The sequence below is a fragment of the Phoxinus phoxinus genome (assembly GCF_949152265.1).
Source record: "Phoxinus phoxinus genome assembly, chromosome: 22".
Lineage (NCBI taxonomy): Eukaryota > Metazoa > Chordata > Actinopteri > Cypriniformes > Leuciscidae > Phoxinus > Phoxinus phoxinus.
This window is the reverse complement of record NC_136897.1, coordinates 24,657,220-24,674,609: the sequence shown is the minus strand read 5'-3', so window position 1 is coordinate 24,674,609 and position 17,390 is coordinate 24,657,220. Positions and strand designations below refer to the sequence as shown.

The 17,390-nt window shown below is 37.1% G+C and overlaps 1 protein-coding gene across 1 annotated transcript; it reads right to left on the bottom strand.

Moving 5' to 3' along the window:
* Positions 1-1,238: 1,238 nt before the first annotated feature.
* On the bottom strand, positions 1,239-17,107 carry tkta (transketolase a). Its single transcript, XM_079598565.1, has 14 exons — positions 16,853-17,107; positions 15,228-15,345; positions 13,984-14,097; positions 13,633-13,730; positions 11,953-12,144; positions 11,074-11,192; positions 9,908-10,104; positions 9,227-9,391; positions 7,460-7,616; positions 6,131-6,261; positions 5,013-5,096; positions 4,811-4,904; positions 4,250-4,372; positions 1,239-2,891 (listed from the first exon to the last, which is right to left on the bottom strand). The coding sequence occupies exons 1-14, from the start codon at positions 16,957-16,959 to the stop codon at positions 2,704-2,706; spliced, it is 1,887 nt and encodes a 628-aa protein (XP_079454691.1). The 5' UTR covers positions 16,960-17,107; the 3' UTR covers positions 1,239-2,703.
* Positions 17,108-17,390: the final 283 nt, after the last annotated feature.

The window sequence follows — 17,390 nt, the reverse complement described above, 5'->3', positions numbered from 1 at the left end:
ATTTAGCAGCTCCATGTCAACCTTTCTCACTCTTTGTGACAACTAACCTATGTCACTCCCACACCATAAACACACCGAAGTAGCCGGAGCAACATTTCTCTATTTATGGATATGACGAGACATTTCTTGTGAAAACCATCCTGCCCAGTCTAAAATATAAACACTTATAATAGGCTTTCCATGGTGAATCAGGGTAAGACAAAAACTAAACATGTTTTAGAAGAATAATTGATGATGTATTGACTCATTTAAAGGAACACGCCGACTTTTTTGGGACTTTAGCTTATTTTGTATAGTCACAGCGTGTACAAATAACAAGGTCACCACCAAAACACCATGGGGAGGAGCAGAGAGTTCGCTCAGAGTGTTGCGCTAATCACTCCACCCAAGTAGCAGTGCTTCGCCTTCTGGGAATATAGTTCCCAGTATGTATATGGTTAGAAGATGGCTGTGTCTCATGTGACCTTGTTATTTTTACACGCTCTGACTATACAAATCACAACATGTAAATAGGAAAATGTTGGCGTTATTTTGTCACTTATCTGCACTTGGGAGCAGTATGCTAGCTGGAGCTGTTTACCTCCAGTCTTTGTGCTAAGCTAGGCTAGCGGTGGGTGCGTCAGACAGATTTACGGTACGCAGAGACATGAAAAGGGTATGTATGGACTTATCTAACTCTGGGGGATACGGTGAATAAGCTAAAGTCCCAAAAAAGTCGGCGTGTACCTTTAAATTTCGTCCATTTTGAACAAACAAACAAAAGTAACATATTGTACCTTCAAGCAGTTTGCTCCTGCTGGTAGATGGAGGAACAGCTGCATTTTTCTCCTGAAAACCTATTGAATAACCTAGAATACATTCTATATAAATAATGTGTAAAAAAAAAAGAATGTAAAGATGCCTTTTTTTACTTTATATAAAAGTAGTTAATTTTTTTCTGAAAACCCATTAAATAGACTACAAAACCACATAAATAATGTGGAAGATGCCTTTTTTGTTTGATATAAAAGTATAATTTAGAATAGTAAGTATTTTATATAGCAAACAAATGCATTCTTCTCATTTGTTTGAATATACAGCAGGTTCCCACTGAGACAACATGCCTCAATAGTGGCTTATGTGTTCTGAAATGACCTGTGCCATGGAAATGCATAGTAAAACTGACTTTCAAGTTTGTGACAACTAGCCCCGGTGTCTCTCCTATAGCATGAGTGTGAATAAAAGAGGCAAGACATTCATGAATTCTCAAACTCAAATGTAGAGGGCTTTAATCAATGACTTGTTGAGATACATAGAAAAATAACAGAGAAAGTGTTAATTGTAGGTTCAAAGTTCCCATATAACAGCACGTTCCAGTGACAGCATGGTTCCATTCATCTCTTTATCTTCTCAAGTTTCATGCTCATAACACCACAACATGCTACTCCATCTTTTTAAACACAGAGACCAAACTACAAACGGTTTCATAGAAGACAACCATTAACTGAACACTTTGAAGTGAAGCACCCTTCAGACATTCTCATTTGATCATCTTTTTCTTCTTCTTAAGACTACACTCTATTCATCTAACATCAAATCTTTTTTTTTTTTTCAAACACGTATCTGTTCCCGTGAAATCCAGCCCCGCCCCGTCGTCATAGCTACACCATAACAATATAAAAAGTATTAAAATATGCAAACAGTTTTATAGTTGGATCTTATCAAATGACAGTTAAAAACACAGTTAAAGTGTCACATTGTACAGCATATTGACGTTTTCTGAGGTGGTGTAAAATACGTCTTAGCATCGCTAACCTTTGAGTTTCAAATGGGGACAAAATTTAAAGGTTTGTCTTTCAACAGTTAATTCCAGATGGACAAAATCAAATCCCCTACTACATTTTTTTTCCTCATTTACAAACCCGTTTTGCTTGAAATACATCACAATACGTGAGTAAAAATGGTTGCAATGTTAATTTTATACTGTCAGTGACTTATTAGTACAGGAGAAGAGTTAGAAAAGGACTCCTGTATGTGTATTTATATGTAAACTAGCATTCAAAAGTTTGAGGTTGATAAGATTTTGTAATGTTTTTAAAAGAAGTCTCTTAAGCTCACCAAGGCTGCAAATACAGGATCAAAAATACAGTATAAATAGTAATAGTGTGAAATATTATTACAATTTTTAAATAACTGTTTTCTATGTTCTATTTTAAAATATAATTTATTCCTGTGGTCACATGATCCTTCAAAGATAACTCTAATATGCTGATTTGCTGCTCAGGAAACATTTATTGTTATTATCAATGTTAAAAACAGTTTTGTTGCTTAATATTTTTGTGGAATCTGTGTTCATGGTTCTTTGATGAATAGAAAATTCAAAAGAACAGCATTTATTTTGTAACACTATAAATGTATTTACTGTCACTTTTGATCAATTGAATGCATCCTTGCTGAATAAAAACATTATTTATTTTTTAAAATATCGTACCCCGAACTTTTAAACAGTAGTGTATTTGTAAGGAAAACAAAAAAATCTAATGTGACCATTACTTCAAAATGTACAGCACGTATCTCACATTACTATTATACTCACATTAGGGTCATTCACAGTGAAAGAGGTGGAGGGAAGGGTCACAATCTGAAGAGGAGTCATGTGACCGTGTTTGTGGAGCTGGTTTTTCGATGGATTTGGATGGAGTGGGCGGGGCAAAGCGAACAGGTTCACTTGGCGTTGGCCGAGCTGCTGAGCATCTTCCTGACCATCTGTGCGATGGAGTCGCGGTCAATGCCGTAGATTTTGAGCAGGTCGGACATTTTGCCGCTGCGGGGAACGTGAGCGACACCCAGACGCTGGAGAGTGAAACCAGGCTCATTCACGATAGCGGAGCACACCGCCTCCCCCAGGCCACCTGTGCAATTACAGCATGTAAAGATGAGAAGCCATTTTTAAGGAATACCACACAAAATGACCCTACTTTTTTCTGACAGAAAATTACACCATTGGTGTCTTGGGAAATCATGTTTTGTCTTTGTGATGTCAGAATTGTATGCAATATAATTTCTTGTATCATGAAGTCCTCATCTCATATATACCTCATATATCATTCTAATATGCTGATTTGGTGCTCAAGAAACTTATCAATGTTAAAAATATGTTTGTGGAAATCATGATTTTCTACAGGATTCTTTGATGAATAGAAAGTTCAAAAGAACAAATCATAAATCATTATAAATGCCTTCGCTGTCACTTTCAGTCAATTTAATGTATCCCTGCTGAATATACAGTAAGTATACTTTTCAATATATATATATATATATATATATATATAAACAAAAAGAGCCTATGGTGGTTTTCAGGTCTTATCTGGTTTATGCTGGTCTGAAACTGGTTTAACTGGCTGACAATTAACCAAAACCAGTTTTTAAATTCGCATTCACCTGTGCATAAAGGTCGCCGATTGACCTTCTGCACCATGTTTTGCTTTTAAAATTCAGATGTTATGTTCAGATACCAGACATCATGCCTTAATAGACTATCCAAATCTCTTCATCCCTGCATGCCCCTGCTTTCAACCTTGCTGCAATCACGTTCTCTCTATCCATCTCTATCCTCTTTCTCTCCCGCGGGGCAGAGGGGATGTTTGCTTTCAGAATGATTTTGGATATTAAACTCTCTCTCTCGCTCTCTCTCTCTCTCTCTCTCTCTCTCTCTCTCTCTCTCTCTCTCTCTCTCTCTCTCTCTCTCTCTCTCTCTCTCTCTCTCTCTCTCTCTCTCTCTCTCTCTTTCCCTCTCTCTCTCGCGCTCTCTCTCTCCCTCTCTCTCTCTCTCTCTCTCTCTCTCTCTCTCTCAGGCTCACTCCTCCTCTGGCACGCAGGCAGTAATGCCAGGTCCAGGGCGGTCTGTGTTATCTAGGTCACAACATGCCCTGCAGGCGTACGTTTGCTTAAGGAGACCTGACAGCCCTCCGCTTCTCTGAGTCTTTTTTCCCCCTGAATAAACAGAATGAGACACGGCCCCCACCCCCCAAAAAAAAAATAATATCAAACGATTATAACAACACAATGCCTCTCGCTCCCCCAATCCAATGACAACTGGCCAACACATCACGTTTCGTCCGGCCAGCCAATTGCACACTGCCACAACCTCACTCAAGGCCTCACAGAGCGACTCGACGGCTGGACGTGCTGTCGATGCCGCTTGGATGTGTAGGCATGCTGAAATGTGTGCTTGAGACAAGGGATAATGTGATCTAAGCTCAAAACCCACCTTCATAATAGTGGTCCTCAACCGTGATGACACGACCCCTGGTGACGCGCACATGGTCGATGATGGTTTTGCCATCCAGGGGTTTGATTGTAAATGGATCGATCACTCTGATGTAAATTTTCTCTGGGGGATGACACACACACACACACACACACACACACACACACACACACACACACACACACACACAGCACATCACACATCAGGTGAAGAGTCTATATTAAGTTTGCATAGCAACATCACAATACAAGTCTACGGAGCCCCACACATGACATGTGGGAAACCAACTAAGAATTTGTTCCCTCGTTTTACTAAATCATGGCAAAATTGTAATAATCTGTTCCCTTGTTTTAGTTAAATCTAAAAGAGGGAATGAATTAGTACAATGTGGCCATGATTTATTAAAACAAAGGAACAGATTAATAAATCGTGGGAGTGAATTATTAACTAAAACTCTTAATTTCACGGAACAAATTCTTATTCATGGCGAAGATATACAGTACTGACCAAATCTATATAGATATAATCTATATATATATATATTTTTGTGTAGGATTTTACCTTTCTTGAGGAGCTCAGCTGCAGCCAGAGCTTCATGGAGGGTCATTCCAGCTCCGATCACTGTAACCTGATCTTCCTTACTCTGGCACACCACCTGGTCAGGTAATTTATACATGTATGCCACATTATCATATATTAGTGGTGAAATGTGCCAAAACAACATATTTTAAATATCAATTGTTGATAAAGGGAGAGGCGTTACCTTGGCCTGGCCAACGTGGAAGTCCTCAGTGCTGTTGTAAATGATCGCAGTCTCTGGACGAGTGGTCCTGATGTAGCAAACACCCTACAGGAAGGAACAAACTAAATTTAAATACTTTTACTTACATTTTTAAATAGGATTATAATTAGAATTGTCTATCTATCTATCTATCTATCTATCTATCTATCTATCTATCTATCTATCTATCTTACTTCTATATATCGATCTATCTATATACTGTATCTATCTATCTATCTATCTATCTATCTATCTATCTATCTATCTATCTATCTATCTATCTATCTATCTTACTTCTATATATCGATCTATCTATATACTGTATCTATCTATCTATCTATCTATCTATCTATCTATCTATCTATCTATTTATCTATCTATCTATCTATCTATATTACATCTATCTATCTATCTATCTATCTATCTATCTATCTATCTATCTATCTATCTACAGTATCTTACATCTATCTATCTTCTATCTATCTATCTATATACTGTATCTATCTATCTATCTATCTATCTATATTACATCTATCTATCTATCTATCTATCTATCTATCTATCTATCTATCTATCTATCTATTATACTGTTTCTATCTATCTATCTATCTATCTATCTATCTATCTATCTATCTATCTATCTATCTATCTATATACTGTATCTATCTATCTATCTATCTATCTATCTATATTACACATATCTATCTATATTACATCTATCTATCTATCTATCTATCTATCTATCTATCTATCTATCTATCTATCTATCTATCTATTATACTGTATCTATCTATCTATCTATCTATCTATCTATCTATCTATCTATCTATCTATCTATCTATCTATCTATCTATCTATCTATCTATCTATCTCACTCTCTTAGACTGCACTAAATTCTACCTCAAATCAAATTGAATAGAAATTCATACATTAAATTGTAATTTTAAAAGCATTTCAATTCAATTCGGAATATACCAACATCCTTATCAATAGATAATGTGCTGTCCAGTTTCTGTGTTCAAATATTTTGTTTGAATTTGAAGTACTGTGTACCAGGATCAGTTATCGACCACTGATAATAGCAGATATAACATGCCAACCTTAGTGTTGGCTGCAAGCTCCACAGCCTTTTCAGTGGACATGGCATCACTGGGGTAGAAAATGGTGGCAGTGGGGATGGCTCTAAAAATAGCCATGTCCTCCAGCCCCATGTGGGCCGGTCCGTCCTGTCCTGAAGCACACACACACATCAGCCACATACTGGCACTGTTCATTTAGACTGAACAGCATTTGTACATCATCAGATATGTGAGGTAGGTGCACACACATGTGACAGTCGAGCAGACAGACAGGCAGTCAGGCAGGTGTACAGACAGACGGAGTGGCATGCAGTGTACCTGTGCTAACGGAGGGGATGCCTGGTCACCCGGAGACAGCCTCCGAGATACACAGGGGGAGGGAGAGAGGGAGAAGGGGTTGTGCTAAGAGTTGCACCACCTCCAGACGACCAGGAGAACAAAACACACATTAGAAAGACAGCTTCAGGAAAAGGAGGGGTGAATTGCTCACAAATCTATTCAAAAACAACATAGTTAAGAGTCACAGCTGCAGTGTGTGAGAGAGGAGAATAGAGTGCGACAGTCAGGTTCCGGAAGTAAAAATTCATATTATAATGTATTCATATTAATTCATATTATAATAATTAATATTCTTAACAATAACTCTATAAAGACAGCCCTGCAGTGAGTTCTTAAGTTAGGGGTTAGGTTTTGAACGATGAATGAAATATGCTTTTGTTTGCCTTCAGCCAGTGTTATTTTTTTTTTATTTTTTTTTAATAATCGTGTTTAACAGCTGAATTTGTGGTGGAAAACTACATTACCCATAATGCTATATACAGAATTCCACCAATCAGAGTCAGAGTAAGCAATTCGCGCCAAAATAGCTGGCAGGGAACCCCATGAACTCCCATGAAGTACCACAAATGATGTAATCGAGTTCAAAATACTTAAATATTTGTATATATATCATTTTGCATCTTAAAATATATTGTTTATATAAATATAATCAAAAAATGTAAATAAACAGTTTTATATTTCTCCATCATTTTTAATTTGATTTAGTCATTCCCAGTGTTTCATGGGATTGAAGTTTGCAATGTTGTGATTCACCTTACAGCTGGTTAGTTTGATTCGCGGCTTATAACTCTTTAACAAAGACTTTTTTTAAAATCCCTATAAAATTAATGGAAAAAATACTTCCGGAACCAAGGCCACTGAAAAAGTGCGCCGGTACTAATGCACTCCATGGGCGGTGCTGGAAATGGGCATGGCTTAAAAGGAAGAACTTTGATTGGAGAGTGAACCTGTCTGTTAGAAGGGGGTGGGGCTTTGATTGTGGTCTGTGAAACAAAGGAAGATACTTCTTACCGACAGACAGGCCGCAGTGGGAGCCGCAGAGGTTAATGTTGCTGTCTGAGATGGCGGCCATGCGGAGCTGGTCATATGCGCGGGTGAAGAAAGTGGCCAGGCTGCTGGCGAACACGATGTTTCGCTCGCGTGCGGCACAGCCCGTGGCAACACTGACCTGTGAGAGATAGATAATGGTGTGAAAACATTTTGATCCTGATCTCGCAACATTACGAACTGATCGGGCTTTTGGCTCTTTTAACATGGGCCTATAACAATATAAGAGCAACCTAGCAACACCCTAGAAACCACCCAGAAAACCCTAGCAAACCCCACTCACAACATATTAGCAAGTGCATAGTAGCCATATAACCCAAGCACAATACAAATTATACTAGAACCACTTTATTTTGAAATTCTTTGAAAGAAATGATACACAAGAGCATATCCAAACCAAAAGACATGACATGTGGTAATATACAGGCAGATGCATCAGACATAAATACTTTTAATACCCAATACCCCCTCAATATTTTGTAGGTTGTTATATACTAGAGAAGAGACACATGGAATCTGCTAAACAGGAACTCCATTTTATCCTTCATATAAGAGGAATTACCAACATGCAGCTCACACACACTCGCTATCATTTCCTGTTTCCTGTCTCAAATCCACTCCATGTGAGCCTAAGACACAATAATGCTACATATATATACATATATATGTATACTGTGTGTATATATATATATATATATATATATATATATATATATATATATAAAATTTAAAAAATAATAATTAAATAATAATAAAAATGGCATGTGTTCTAATAACTTTTAGAGTTTTGCCTAAAACTTGCTAAATAAATTTTTCTTTAAAACAAGTATATTTTATTTCTTTCATTTTAAATGCAATGTCATTTATACATTTAAACTGTGGCTTAAGTGTCCAAATACTTTTTGAAGCCACGCTATAATAACATTTGCATTTGGCTATCAAAATCAATTCATATTTCCTTTTTGACAGACAGTAGTGCATATGACTCCCTCATTAGTATGCACGCTAAGATCTATTAATATATGTCCTCTAATTAGTGTCAGTATTGCCTCTGATTGGTCGACTGTGTCGAACAGATATGAACTCTGACCATTTAATTAGTATTCAGATTATTATCGCGTCCATTGCGATCGCTTCCCAAAACTAGAAATCACAAACGAGTGACCTACATTTTACCTACCACATATACCAAGGGAACAATGACTGTAGAGACAAAGCAGAAATATTTTGGCTTACAGCACAGATCCTAAAGAATGTGCTTATGAGATGAAGGCGGTGCAGGTTTTCTGCATGGCTTCTCGGGGAAAGGCACTGCAGCAGGGCGCGGTGCAAAATGGAGCGTAAGTGGGTCACATCTTCACTGCTGCATTATGGATAGAGCGCATGTATTATTCAACAAACCAGCGACTTCGGTGCTTTGAGGGGCATTTTTCGTGTCCAATCCCACAGCTCTACTTTATCCAGAACAATCTAGGGAGTGTTTACGGGTTTTTCGTTCACTAAGCTCTTCCAAATGTGCAGACCTTTGATTTGGCTCTCGAAACTGTTAAGGGCGCTAAAATGTAGCGATTAAAGGGGTAAAACACAGCTGGAAAAATGAGCTTTCAATCAAACTTGGCTGCCTATGCAGAAGAAAGGTGAAAAAAAGTACGCATTGGAATCAGTGCTGCCCGACAATAGAAATTTTGGATCTTTCAGATATTTTAATGATAATACTTCATAGTTTCCTACCATGTTCTGCTCTGCGCTGTAGCACTCAATAAAGCGGTTGGGATGCTCGTTTTTAAAGATTTCAGAGTAGGTGAAGTTTTTGGTGTCGACATCCATAGCCACCACTCGCTCGTTGTAACGTCCCAGTTTGGCCAAGGCCATCCCATATGCCTTGCAGGTGGCAATCTGTTGGGAAAAAACATGGTGAAGAGAGCTAGACCATGATAATTATGCCTACAGTGCCTGCATAATTATTATTATCATTATAGTCGATGTGATGAAGTCACATTTTTTTCTAAGCACATTTTAACAATTCCAAACCACATCAATCTTAATAACTACTATTCATTTAGAATATGTTTATTTATAAGTGATTTATTTATTAAATGTCCATGAGAAGGATGCAGTACTGTAGAAATTGCGAGTTAAATATACTTTTTGGCCCATTTTTTTCTATAAAAGAAAACCTGCACATCTAAATATAAGCCGTTTTTCACTCCCAGCCCTCGTTAACAATTATCACTTATACATTATTATACAAAATTAATAGTTATTAAGATTGACATGGTTTGGAATTGGTCAAATGTGCTTGAAAAAAAAAAAGATCAGAATATTGACTTGCATAATAATTATACACGCACTGTATATATCATCCATCTAACCATCAGTCCATCTTTTTTTTTTTTTGCCTTGTCCTCTCACCTTCTCTCCAGACTTGTAGTTGGGAGCGCTGGGCATGCGGATATTGCGCAGGCTCACGGGTGGAGCGTCTTCAATGGGTGAGGTCGGGTACATGCGCTTGTTACTGTTCAGGATGCGGCTCTGGATGTCTCTCAGGACGCTCTCTGCCATGTCCTTTGACAGCACCTTGCCATGCCATCCCATCTTATCTTCTGCCACTGAAGACAACAAAGTGTTACAGGCTTTTTCCTGCATTGCAAATATTTTGCCGGATACCAAAATGAATCTTTATCCCGCCAAAGATGAATTTGATCATTTAATGTGATGATACCTGCTTTTCTGCGGTACCGTTACCCGTTGATAGCATTTAAAGTGATCCCATGAGAGCAAGCACTCTGTGAAGAGTGCCAAATGTTTCTGTTTATAATGTGTTTTTACAGCATTGAGAAATGTAATCAATAACAGACATAGGCCTATATGTTGAGCGTGTGAATGCAACGGCCAATCAGATGTGTTTAAGTTAGTCAGAATCCGCTCAACATCGGTTAAAACACCCGCCAATCCTTTCATTATAACCAACTAAGTATAAACACGATAAGAGATTCATTGCACAGCTTCATTGATTATAACGTGAGTTTTCACCTCGAGTTGTACTTGACAGCTTTAGTGATTATAATGGCAGCGATCTTTGCTCACTTTCTGCATATAATAAAAAAATTTTTAATGCTGCTGCTAACTACACATTAGAAAGTTTCTGGATTGACAACCGTATTTAAACTGATTGACAGTGATAACCATAGCAATGGACGGAACAAAACAATCCGATACTGTATGTCAAATGATCTGTGCATTAAGTATTGGAGTGTAAATGCAAATTATTACTTTGTTGTTTATTTTATGACTAACAGTCAAATCAGTCACTAAGTGACTTTTCACATGTACATTTACAGATGTTTTAAATATAAAATAGTTCTAAGCCCTTTTTTTCTATTTCATGAATACATAGGATTTGTTTAGGATTTATTGTCAATGCTGGTCTCGCAGTTTACATGGGTCAGGTACTTTGCACTGTGTGTGTGGATGACTGTGTTCGTCCACCACCACTGAAGACCATTGTTGACCCAGGAAAAACCCTGGAATAGTTCTATCAGTGTTTACAGATTAGGACGTTATAGGAAGAAATATACCAGAAATGCCTTTGCCCTTGATAGTCTTGGCGATGATGGCAGTGGGCTGGTGGCGTGGTTGGCTCATGGCTTTACAAAGCTCCTCCACACTGTGGCCGTCCACAATGATGGCATGCCACCTGAAAAAACACCAAACAGCATGTTGATTCATGGCTTTATACTGCACACACACACACACACACACACAAATAAATGCACATATAAAAATATGTATTTACCAGTATTTTTGTTCTTAACTGAAAACAAAATGAATAAAATAAACAAAATAATTGAAATAAAGCAAAAAATAATGTGTTTTTGTTAAATATTGATTTGAACTCGTGTGCTTTTTCTGGTGAGTCGGAGTGAACAGAAGACTAACGGCCAAGGTCAGAATCTTCATTTAATAATACATTAAATTTTGGTTTGTTTTTCACCAAATTTGATCATATTCCCAGAGAACACTTGCAATATTCGACACGTTTGGTATGAAATCAATCTGTGATACTTCTGCATCTTTTTTTAAAAGCTTGATGCATGTCACTTTTCACTGCCATTATATGGACGAGCGTGAGCAGGACATTTTAATTTAAAAATACTCCTTTTGTGGTCCATAAGGTCATACGGCATTAGAACAACACCAGGGTGAGTAAATAATGACTTCAATTTAATTTAAGGGTGAACTATCCCTTTAAATAATATTGTGAAATATGACATGTTCTTGACTTGTTTTTCAAAATTCACCCATACAGGATGCAATTTAAAAGACACTTTTATCCAAACCCTCCTGAAACAACTTGAGGTTCCTGGTTGGTACATCATGGATCATCCTTTCTGGGGTTTGAGCCTACAAAGTTTTAGCTCCCAGCCCGTGCCTTTAACCATCTCAATCCAACCTACCCAAAGGCCTCACAGCGTCTCTGGTACTTCTCCACATGGTGCTGCAGTGGTGCCGGGTCACTCTGGCCCAGACGGTTGATGTCCAGGATGGCCAACAGATTATCCAGCTGGTAGTAGGAAGCGAAGGACATGGCCTCCCATACAGCCCCTTCCGACATTTCTCCATCCCCCAGCAGACAGTACACGTGATAACTGCAAAAGAGTCAAAAGACAATCACATTTTGTGCACTTTGTACAGACAATGCAACAATAATAAGACATGTTTCTTAAGCATCATATCAGCATATTAGAATGATTTCTGAAGGATCATGTGACAATGAGGACTGGAGTAATGATGCTGAAAATTCAGCTTTGATCACAGGAATAAATTACATTTTACAATATATTCAGTTCTTTTAAATTATAATAATATTTTTTTTTAAAAATTACTGTATTTTTGACCAGATAAATGCAGCCTCGGTGAGCATAAGAGAAGCATTAAAAAGTCTTTCCCATCCTTACACCTCGTCACCTCCGCCCTTCTTAATACCACCTGACACATTCCTGTCACGCCCGATCTTTCATGAATGAGAAGAGATGGGTCAATAGATTAGAAATCAGCTGGGATTTAAGTAAAATTGCTCTTGCACAACATGATTCCTCGTTCTCTGCACAGCAACACTCACACAGATACAGATTATTTATTCATTGGCTTTTACAATGCATTATGCATAAATAGAGAGTTAGCCAAAGAAAGGACTGCACAAAAATTAGGTTTCAATTTGGGAATCATTTGTGTGCTTATGCCTATATCGAATTCTATCCAAGATATAAAAATAACCGGGGTGATGGCCGCTGGGGGCTTTGATTATTAGAGCAGAAGAATCGTGAAAGCACAGCTCGACGTGAAAACACACCCTTCAAATCCGCAGCACACTCCCACACGGACAAACAAACATGAGATTGTAGTGAGCATTCTGATAAATACATTTTCTGCATCTTTTCATATTATATTTACGGTTAAAGCATCTGAGCACTAGGGTATTTTTTAAATCTGTTTAGCTTTTTTCAACCTTCTTTGGTGTGTGTGATGTTGCTGTTTAAGGATGGAAAAGGTCTGCAAAGTAACAGCACAAATTCACTGCAAAAGGAGTTATTCTCTCTATCAGTGTTTCTGAACTCGCTTAAACGCCTCGATTGTAGTCTTGAGTTTTCTTCTCAATATTCCTCATTTAAATAATTCCCGACCAAAGCATACGCTAAAAAAAGGGGCGAGGCCTGGTTGAGTTGCATTAGTAGTATGATGAAACTCGCGGTTATGATAAGGGGCGTGGCATTTCAGAAACACGCTCGGAGCGGTTGACCAATCACAACACACTGATGCAGCCGACCAATCAGAGCACATTGCGCTTTTTGGAAGGAGGGGCTTCATAGAGACAGGAGCTAAACAGAATGTTACTGACATGCTGGGAAGAGAGGTGCTGCAAAATAATGTTTTTGTTTTTTTAACATTCAATGAAAACCTATTCTAGTAGACCCCGAAGACTAAATCAAGACTTTGAAAAAGGGCCCCTTTAAAATAGATCAAGTAATTTTGAGTTTGCATGAATCACAAGCAATAAAGCTGTTTGTTTTACTGTACAGCTAAAATATGCAGTTATTATAATTTATAGCGTGTGGGTTTATGGGTAACATTCTTACCTGGATTTGTCAAAGTATTTAGCTGAATAGGCCATTCCACAGGCCACACCCAGCCCCTGTCCCAGAGAGCCTGTGGCCACATCCACAAACTGCTGCTTCTGTCAAACACACACACATACACTCATTTCGATGTTACATAAAATAACAGCTCTCATTGGTTAATCATGCGTTTGCAGCCAGTTTAACCTGAACAATTATTTATGACCTAATGAACTACAATATTTCTCATGATGCTCCTAAATATTTTCTGCTCTGAGAGCAGGCAACTTTCATATAATTTTGATTGAATATGTTAAAGAAGAGCATCTTATCTTAGATGAGAGTGTGTGTGTGTGTGTGTGTGTTACTCACGGGTGTGGGGTGTCCCTCCAGAGTTGAGTCGACCTGACACATGCTCATGAGCTCAGACTCTTTCAGGAAGCCGATCTCCACCCACACAGAGTAGAGGATAGGAGCCGCATGACCCTGTGGACGAACATATATATATATATATATAAAAAAATCTATGGATTAACCACAATACCACCATTACGCATTTATCAAACAATTACTTAACTTTTTTATTTATTTATTAAGAACTGATAAACATGTAGCATGGGCCTGTATTATTATATTATATTATGTTATCTTATTATTATTATTATTATTATTATTATTATTATTATGTTATCTTATTATTATTATTATTATATTACATTACTTGTTTGTATTTTATTATTTATGTTATATTATATTATATTACCACCATTATGCAATTATCAAACAATTACTTAATTAAAAAAAAGGTCCCACTTTATATTAAGTGGCTTTAAGTACTATGTACTTACATTGAAATTACTAATTTGATACAATGGACTTATTGTGTACATACATGTTTTTACATTGTACTTATATTTTTAAAATACCTGCATGTAATTACAGCTGTAATTAATGTATGTAATTACATTTGTAATTACACTTTTGACCATTCCCTTATACCTTAACCCACCCTTAAACTTAACCATACCAGCACACCTGTCCCTAACCTTACCCGTATCACACCTCAATAGCAGCAAAAGTGTTTTACAATACAACATGAACATAATAAGTACATTGTACTTATTTTTTTATGTAAGTACATAGTACTTAAAGCCACTTAATATAAAGTGGGACCTTTTTTGATATTATATTTTTTATATTTATTCATATTTTTATTATTTATTATATAATAGGCTTATTATATCTACTTTTCACTATTTGTCATGGAACTCATTGTACAATTAGTTATATTTATTATAGTTTAATTTTGGTAGGTAATGGCTAATAAGATCAATGTGTATTTTTAATTATAATACCATGGTATTCGTCAATGTACCTTGGCGTATAATGTAAAATTCCATTTGTATATAGATATGTTAATAATTCAGTAGCACTATTTCAAAGTGCAATGGTTCTACCATCACTGTACCATAATAGTGCAACAGTACTTTTTATAAGGAGATTTAGCACCAAATAATGTAATTCTCCGGACTTACTGTCATCTTGGTTTAAACTTGAAATATCAAACCTGACACTTGAATAATCCCAGTTAGCTGAGTCTCTTCCCGTAACCTCACCTTGGACAGGATAAAGCGGTCATTGTTGGGGTTCTTGGGGTCATCTGGCCTGTACTTCATAGTATGGAAGAAAAGCACAGACATGATCTCTGCCACACTGCAGCATGATGTTGGATGCCTGGCCAATAAAATGGGAAAGACTCTGAAGGTTAGGATTGGTGAAGGTAGTTTTATATTTAAATAATCATTTAGACATTTTCATTGTTTGTTATGTAACATTCACTTAAAATAATTATCACACACACACACAACACACACGCACGCACGCACGCACGCACGCATGCACGCACACACACACACACACTTTTTTTTTAGCTTGTCGGGTTTTAATAAGACAATTAGTGACTTTCTATCCAAAATGATGCCAAAGGTGATGTTTAATCCAGGATGCCTCACCGGCACCACACTTATGGCATAATCTAAAGCTTTGAGCAATCATACCACCCACTAACTCCCATCTGCTTTAAGATTAGGTCAAAGACCGCACTAAAAACCACATGCTGTGAAACAGACTCGGCATCAGATCAAATCTTCACCTGTCAAATCAGTGTTTTAAAATGCAATTTAATGTTACGCTTAGATATCAGATATAAATTACTGCGCCAGTTTGATTCATGCGGCAATTTACATAACAGCTCAGCAGTACCATTAGAAAACATACTTTGCCCAGAGGAAAGAACATGCAATTTCACATGTGTATGAAACAATGGTCATGAAAAACAATGATCATCTTCATGCACCCGTCTTATAAACTTAAAAATGAATGAAGTTTTTAATTGAAGTTTCATACATTTTTTTATATATATATAATTGCAGATGATTTATCTTCCTAAGAGTGAAAAAGCAGATGCCAATGTTTTCTTGTTTTAAAATGAGCCAAACTAAAATGCAAACAAGATTTTTCAATGAAGCATTACATATCTTAACAAAATAAATGACAAAAGAAGACTTCTTTATTAAACAGCGATGTAAAATATAATGACTAATATTAGATTAAATATAAATATTTAGTATTGTTCTCAAACATTGCAAAAGTCGATTACAGGTGTATTCCATAAATCTACCCTTTTAATTGTCCCAAATTGAAAACTAGCTGCAATTGCATTGCTGTAAAAAAATATTATTATTAATAATAATAGTAAAATCGACCCCATAGTTGCTGTTAAAAACTGGTCAAATAAAGTAAAATGGTTCAAATAAATTGCATTTTTAATCTCACTTTAAATATGCCGCAATGCACATATTAATACAAAAAATAGAAAAAAAATCAAAAATCCAGAATAAATGATAATTTGTCCTTTTTTTAGCAGCATCATCTCACCATCTGTCTACTTAGGTTTTGAGGACAAAGATTATGTCTTGCATAAGGGTCTGCATGAGTGTGTTTGCTTGCACTCAACAGCCTATCTATCTTATCTTATCTATCTATCTATCTATCTATCTATCTTATCTATCTATCTATCTATCTATCTATCTATCTATCTATCTATCTATCTATCTATCTATCTATCTATCTATCTATCTATCTATCTATCTATCTATCTATCTATCTATCTGTCTGTCTGTTCAAATAAGTCACATTAAAAAAATATGCAGGTATTTGCAGAAACTGTGGCAGCTCTTACCCGTTGCCCACTGCGGTGGTGGCTTTGATAGAGTTGATTCGGAGGCGGTTGGCAATGTTTCTCAGCGCCTGCACGGTCTGCTGGTCTGGTTTGTGGTAGTCCTCCATGGGTTCAGCCTAATAGCACCACAGAATGAAAGGATAGAATAAGGTTGAGGAGAGCACTGGTTGCGTGTCTGTGAGAGATAGAAAAAGGAGGAGGAGAGGAGAGGGAGGCTGCTTTATGCCAGCGCACATACACACACTTTATAGTGTCCAACACAGGTCGAGAGGCAATGGGCATTGGCTGTGACAGAGAAAGTGGGTGTGTGCCGAGAAGAGAGAGATTGAGAGAGACAGAGAGAGAGAGAGAGTGCGCGAGTAAAGAGGCGGAATCCCTCATTATGACCTTTGACTGCTGGATCTAAACTCATTACCAGATTAAAGATGCGCCTCAGTCCATTGAGATTTTAAAGGATGTGTGCGTGCGTGTTTGGGTTTAATTAGCTATGGTTTAGGGATAAAATTGTGCCCATAACTTAGTCAAATGTGACAAAACT

Bases quoted from the DNA above. Each gene is read 5' to 3' on its own strand.
- tkta (XM_079598565.1), bottom strand. From the start codon at position 16,959: ATGGAGGACTACCACAAACCAGACCAGCAGACCGTGCAGGCGCTGAGA. The intron at 11,193-11,952 runs GTAGGTTGGATT...GTGTTTTTTCAG, and splicing joins AGACGCTGTGAGGCCTTTGG to GTGGCATGCCATCATTGTGG. The intron at 5,097-6,130 runs GTTGGCATGTTA...TCCTTCCTGTAG, and splicing joins AGCTTGCAGCCAACACTAAG to GGTGTTTGCTACATCAGGAC.